The following is a 7511-nucleotide window of genomic DNA, read 5'->3' as shown; positions in this document are numbered from 1 at the left end:
AATGCAAAACCTTATAAAACAAATAACATGAAATAAAGACTTAAAGATTTTGAAAATGATCATCTAGAATTATAAGATAAATACACAGTTTATTTATTTACTCTGCACAGGCTATTTTTATACAACAAACATTCCTGCTGGCACAGTGGTGATTCTTTATGGCTCACAGCTTGTAGTGTTTGAACCTACAACTCTTTGTTTAACAGCACCTGTACCGTACCACAGCACCCTTATGTGAAGCAGGAAGTTTTCCTCTTAGCTTAACCAAAACATAAACAAAGTAACCGACCGTTGATCAAAAATGAAGTGCACATGTGTGGACAGTGAATACTCAGCATGCTAAGGGTGCATATATAAACAAACACTGTGCACTTGCACATATATGTGCACAAAATAAATACCCTAAAAAATGCTGGGTTGTTTCAACCCACCCCCAGTTAAAGGGTAAATGAAGGTACAAAAGTTGTCACTGGGGCGGTACTTTTTCATAAAGTACACTTTTGTACCTAAAAGGTACATATTGGTACCTCTAAGATACATACTGGTACCTCAAAGGTACAAATCTGTACCTCAATGGTACATACTTTTTTTAATAGGTACCGTCCCTGTGACAAAAAGGTACAACGTTTGTACTTTTATTTCTGAGAGTGCATGATTGGAAACATATCAACATTTTCTGATTTAATTTAAACCAAAGTTTAAAATTGTCATCTCATCATTTTTAGGCTGCTATTAGGAAGATGATATGATAGGTTAGACTACATCTAACTACTAAGTGTGGATATGTATTAGACCAAGTGTACAGTTGTTCAATGCTGCAGGTCTCTATTTGTTCAATATTTATCATACTCTGCCCTCTGCTGGATGATCTTGTCGGTGCAATTGTTGCATATGATCGTACCTGTTAAATTGGTTAATGCCTTATATTTTTTTTTCGGGTAATGTACACCTTAAGGGTATTTATTATTGTAGATGTGTACTGATTGTTGTGCTTGTTTCTTTATTGTCATCCCCATATAGGAACTGTGTTCCTCTCTTCTAATTCAGTTGTCATCTAAAAAGAGAAATAAGAGAAGAACTGGGAGTAGCACCCGAGCACGCACTGAGCTGGGGCTTTTATTGTGAAAGTTAAACTGTTGTGTTTGTTTGTAAATACATGCTTTATTTTGTTTTTCTTTCAAAGATGCAGAGAGAAAATGTAATGTTGATTTTGTAAACCCATTTTCACTTATGTTTAGAAAGGAGCGAGTAAGTTTTCTGTTAATGTTTTTTTTGTTTTTTAAGGTGATTTAATATTTCTTTAGGGAGCATGGGAACCGTTTCTGTTTTGGCCTTTGTACCCCCTGAAGAGATTAAATTTGGTATTTTTTGCAACAAACAATTGTGTTTATATTTATATACTTTTAGATCTTTTTTTTTTGCATTTTTGTTTGTTTGACAGAACATCTTTTTGCGGATAGCTGTAAAAAAAAAAGGTTGGTTTAACTTTAAAAATTAAGTTACCTGGTTGCATTCAAATTTTGAGTTAATTCAACGAAAAATGTTTGTGTTGGATAATGATTACTTTGCTTATTTTGGACTGAATGTTTAAGTCATATATATTTGATTTATATAAAATATGTATTATTTGTATTGACCATAAAACTTTCATTAGCACTATGACAGAAAATGTGATACATAAAATGCTTCTTGCTGTCTGACTGCATTTACACTTAATACTGCTTTATTATATACGTTTCATCAGCCACACGCGCGTTGCCGCGGTTACGCGTTTAGCCCAAGGTTAACTTCCGGTCTATGCTTGTTTATCAGTCTGGCTAGTGACTAAACTGACTTCTCGAACAAATATAAATGTTGTGGAAAATAAAAATGTTTCGGTTTCCAAAAGACAAGGGGAGACAGTCAGCATGGATCACCGCTGTGCAGATTTTTGTGCAGAAGTCTACCGTAAGTTCATGGTCCACAACAGTTTTTGGTCCAAATGACAATTTGTTGCAATACAAACAAAATCCAGTAGATGGCGCGAGACTGCAGTGTTTTGTTCAGTTCACTGCTGCGTTGACATGAATAAGGCAAAGAAAAGTGTAAAATGTAACAAAACACAGCAAAATTAGTCAAATAAGTATTTTTCGTCTTTGTTTTTAACACTCTTAAAATATTTTCAATTTAGCATTGGATCAAAAAGGGAAGAACCGATTGTGCTGAATTGACCCAGAAAATGTTTATATTTGACCCCACCATGGATTAAATCAACCCAGCATTTTGGGTTGAAACCATCCAGCATGCGTTAAATTACAAATCAGTGGGTGTAATAAGCCTATAGTAGTGAGTGGTGTAATGGTTATCTAATGTACTTGAGATGATTTTATAAATATATTTATAAAATTACAATAAATGTGGAATATGGGCAGTTTTTCACTTTGCCAAATGATCAGATTATGAGATTATAAGCTTCAACGTTTGATTACACATTGATTTCAATGTTTGACATGATCTGACTCAGTCAATATATCAAGATTCTTTTTTCACAGAATGTTCTTTATAGTGTAGGATGATTATGTAGAAAACAGTAAAACACAAAAAAATGACTTTAGCTGGGTTTCCACAAGCCGGCTCACTAATATTAGGCTAATAACGTCCTTGCTGTATAAATCTATATGTGCAGTTTGGTCCTTTTCAGTATTAGTGCATCTGGGGAACATCAACCCAGCTGCAAAAAAACATTGACCCTGACATTGCTGTTTATCTGCTTTAAAAACAGCTTGATGATAAGGGTCAGACCGCGGACAAACAAACCACACACTAATTATATCGCTGTCCTTCCAATTTTTATTTTTTGATTTAGTCATGGACATTTCATTTAATCAATCAGCTCTTACTGAACAAATGTTAATTTAGAACAAACGAATATTGAAGTAACAAAAACATAAAATAACCAACAAATCTTTCATCCCTGTAAATAAAACGCAAAACCCTTAAAACCTTAAACTAAATAATACAAATATACTGAAATATATGTGCAATTGTTTATCTGAATACACATCAGATGTAATTCATTTTAAAGCTTAACTGCTAGCTTTGTGTTAGCAACACTAAAATCATGGTATGATTCCCACATGAACTGGATGCACTTTAAGTCACTTTCTGCCAAATGCATACATGTCTAAATATCTATAAAAAATAAGTCTCTTAATCATACTACGTTTCTTGGCAACTTGATTGCCGAACGCTGACCTATAGATGTGTAAACTACTCTGAATTATTTACTTGCTGTCATTATATTTATCTACAATGTTTTCTCATGTCATGTTAATGTGTACTGGGGAACATTGGACTGTTGTCCTGCTGCACATTAGAGCAAAATTCTCTGAAGACGTAAAGCTTTTCATAACAGACACAGAAACATTTCAATTCGTGGAAACCTTCATTTCTCAGAATCTCATGTGGGGAAAAATCACTCAATGCAATGGTCCATTAAAACAGAAAAAGATAATCCAGCTCTTCAGTCTGATACACCACTATCAATGTATTGAAATATTACATTTTGTGTATACTGTATAATGTGCATATATCATAGGAATTTGTTAATGCATGTATTTTTGTATTTACTACACGTAGAAAAAAGGTCAAAAATGGTTACTGGGGCAGTACCAACCAGACAGCATAATGACTGGGCCAGATCCACACCGGATTTGCACCGGAGCTGGTGCAGATCCAGTGCGGATCCGGCCCAGAGTTGTCTGCTGTAGGTCGTGTTAGTCAAATTCTTTTATTTCACAAATTCTTTTTTCTGCTTTTGTGCAAGGAGTGGTGTTGGCGTACAATATATTAAGTGCTTCTTTGTATAATGTAACACTTCTGCTCATATAGGCTATATTTTTTCTGAGTGTGCTAAGATCTTGGGTGCTTTTCAGGGGTTGTTTTTCAAGTAAAAACCGTATACATGTATAGAATGCTTAGAGATATGCTGACATCATTAACGATGTTTACCAGGAAAAAAGTGTCTGTGGCCTTGGATATTTAAACCAGCACATATGTTTCTGCTTATTTTATTTTGTATTTTCTGTGTATAAAATATATATAGAGAGCAAAGAAATGGTTAAAATAAAATCATAGATTTTAACTCATCAAAGAAGTACTCAAGTGTTAAAGTCCTGTCCAAATAGCTACTTGTCAGATTAGACATTTTTTGGAGAGGCTGCATTTTTAAATTTGGATAAGATCTTTAGAAAAAATAGCTCATGTTGTTTACTGTTGTGAGCTGAATTGTTTTGACACGACACTTGATCTTCATTCATCTTGCAAACATGAGCATGATGAGCCATTAAAGCCACGAAAAACCAAAAAAACAACAACCAGGTGCAATGTTTGTGACACAATAACTGTAGCCAATCAGCAGTCTATAATTGCCACATGTCATCTAAACCAGGGTTTTTTTAACTGTAGGTGACACACAAGGCCAATTGGCTGTTGTTGGGAATGACAAAAACAGATGACTTAGCAGTGACAATGGCTTTCATACACTATAAGATATTTTGGAATTGCTATTAAAATAATTTTATTAATAAATTACAGCAAAATAAAAACTATGAATGTGTATTTTTGCACCATATTTCTATTAAAAAATATTTTGTAACATACATTAAAAAATATGTTACAAAATCATACAGTGTTAGCAGCAACAGTTTTGGTCTGAGAAATAAAATTTGTTTTATTTTTACACAAATAAAATAATAAATAGTAAATAACACTCCTTTAACATTAAACTATTTTGTTTATGTCATGTAATTTATTATTTATTTTCTTTGCAGTTAAATCATGATTTTCATATAAAGCTGGCTTGAGACAATGCAAAATATATAGCGAAATAAATCTGTATTAAATTAAATAAATCAAATTGCTAAAAAACATAGGAGGAGATACGATCACTGTTATCTTGTTATGCGCATGGTCACGTGACGTCAATGTGCGCACGTGTAAGTGACAGAGGCGCTCATGGAGAGAGAGAGCGAAAGGGAGGGGCCGTAGGCAAGTTTATTAATCCTACTATAGTGAAACCTTCACTCATGAATATTAATTAAGTTTTGTGACTGGACGATCCGGGAAAGTTTTAAGTTAATATTCATGAGCTTCGCCTTCGCCATGGTAGGACGCGCAATTTCGTTACCAGCGCAGTGTTAGAAGAGATACGAGGGCTACTTACTCTTTGTTTAGCAATAATTGAATGGACAGAAATCATACTGTTTTATATAACGGTTCCTTTAAAAAATGTTATTTTAATCAGTATTGTTTGAAGTCAGTCTGTAAGGACATGGATGAGAGAAGCCCGGAAATTCAGAAGAGCCGGGGCTGGTCAGTTGATTATATCGTTCAATGGTAAGCGGACTTATTTGTTATTTTCTTGTCAAATTCGAGTTTGTACATTTGAGAGTGTTGTGTTATGAGAAATGTTGTCTAAAAAAAACCTTGCCTAGATAACCTTGTAGTGTAAACTTTGTCGCCTATGCAGTAGACTTAACGTGTAATATAGCCTACAAATAAAATACATTTACAATTCAACGGATATTTTTAAGACTGTTTTGACCTGTTTAAATAAAAGATAATATTGAAAATAATAAAACAATGAAAAGTAGACGATTTTTATTGTGGAGTGTTCGGTTATATTCCGTTTTATATTCTTCATAGCCCTAAATTTTCTTTTTACAACACACGGGTTACCTTGGTAAACCCCACTTATTTATTTCAATTAATCGACTTAAATATTATGTATACTTTTTACAAGGATTATTGTGTGGATATGTTGCTTGCTAATTTAACGTATATTTATAATTAAGTCATGTAACCAATACTTCGTTTTTACGTTCTTCTTTAGGCATTCACAAACCTGTAAGTTACCATGAGCAATAAACAGCCAACGGAAATTTGTTGACATGTTATTCTGTATTAAACAGTTAAAGGAAACACATACGAGCTGTATTCGGTTGTGAAAGTTTTGGAGGCTCGTGCTAATAGCGCCGCAGTCAGGCATGTGCGGAGAGGACCGTGCGGAAAATGTGGCTTGGACGTGAGCTACGTGCGCACCCGCGGGTAGACGACATGACATGGAGATGTTGGAAAACACGGACCTTATAAAAACACACAAAACCGAGAGTATCCATTCAGCCCAAAAGCGAGTGCCGAACGGCTGTCCCGAGTCTCACGCGGTGACTAAAATGGGTCTTAACACGACCACGCCAGGTCACACGTCCAGATCGGTTCTGAAGGAATCGAAAACCGGTTTGCAGTTGTGTAATGGAGAAGGATTAGGTTCTTCATCCACTACTGCTGAAGGAACTTATTGCAATGGCCCACATTCAAACGGACTGGTGGAGACCCCAAAGGTCGGTCTCACAACTCAACCCGACTGTACCGGACATCCAGAAAGGTCTCTAAAGAGACCTTGTGGAGATGTGAGGTCAAGACAGATCCAGCATCAGAAGAGAAAAGACTCAGGTGGTAGTCATGAAGTGGGTTCTAGTGGTACCTCGGACACGTCCCATGGACTGGACACAGCGCTCGAATGCAAACGAAGGAGACTAGAAATGGACCCCAAAACAGACAACGGCAAAAATACACCGATTATTTCTCCCCTTGTTTCCAATCACCAACATAAAAACTGCACTTCTAATTCGGTGTATCATAACGGACACAAAGTGTCACCCACAAAGCATGCGTCACCCAGGCAGGAGAAGCAGGTCGAGGTGCAGTCCGCTCCATCTGGGGTGACCACCAGTGCCGGATGGTCTCCAGAACACATGGCTCAGCACTATATAGTGCCCTGTATGAAATTTTACGGCATTTGCGTCAGAGATGGTTTCTTGGGCGCTCGAATGGGGGATAAGGTTCTGGAGGAAGTGGAGATTTTAAACCGCAGTGGGAAGTTTCGAGGCGGGCAACTGGTGAGCCAAAAAAACATACCCTCTAGGAACATCCGTGGAGACCAGATAGCCTGGGTTGAAGGCAACGAGCCGGGGTGCGAAAACATCGGCTGCCTCATGGCTCACGTCGATGAGGCCATAATGCGCAGTGCAGCCAATGGACAGCTGGGTGATTATGTCATAAACGGGCGCACTAAGGTGAGTTCGAGGAGATAGGTCATTTTGTCAACTTTTTAGGAACTCATTGGATATGTTAGTGTCATTCACCAGTTGTTAATTTGGGGATCTGTTCAAGGGCAAAATTTGCACATGCCAACCAACAGTGCCCAGCTGTCATCGGAAAAGTTGTGAAGGGTTGGTAAACAAAGAACACATTTACACCTGGTATTAAGATGCGATTTGGTCGATCGGATCACAAGTGGATGAGAGAGATGCATGTCTGTTTACACCTGCTGTCCACTTTCGACCGCTTCTGTAAAGATTTCTTTAAGGGGATGGTCTATGGGCGAGGCGCGTTTAAACACAAGCGGGAGAAATTACGGGTCTAAATTGATACACACTAATATTATGTCAGAGTACCGCTGCTTGTGTTGT

At 36.8% G+C, this 7511-nt stretch overlaps 1 protein-coding gene across 1 annotated transcript in view; it reads left to right on the top strand.

Moving 5' to 3' along the window:
- The first annotated feature begins 5135 nt into the window (after positions 1 to 5135).
- Positions 5136 to 7511, top strand: part of egln2 (egl-9 family hypoxia-inducible factor 2) — a 37607-nt gene continuing 35231 nt past the window's right edge. Inside the window, exons 1-2 of the mRNA XM_055196009.2 lie at positions 5136 to 5376; positions 5873 to 7115. Coding sequence (XP_055051984.2) covers positions 6102 to 7115 — 1014 coding nt within the window. The 5' untranslated portion in view covers positions 5136 to 5376; positions 5873 to 6101. The remainder of the gene's footprint in view (positions 5377 to 5872; positions 7116 to 7511) is intronic.

This window comes from Misgurnus anguillicaudatus, chromosome 24 (assembly GCF_027580225.2).
Source record: "Misgurnus anguillicaudatus chromosome 24, ASM2758022v2, whole genome shotgun sequence".
Classification (NCBI taxonomy): Eukaryota; Metazoa; Chordata; class Actinopteri; order Cypriniformes; family Cobitidae; genus Misgurnus; species Misgurnus anguillicaudatus.
Note: the sequence above shows the minus strand (reverse complement) of the source record. Positions and strands in the feature narration are given on the sequence as shown.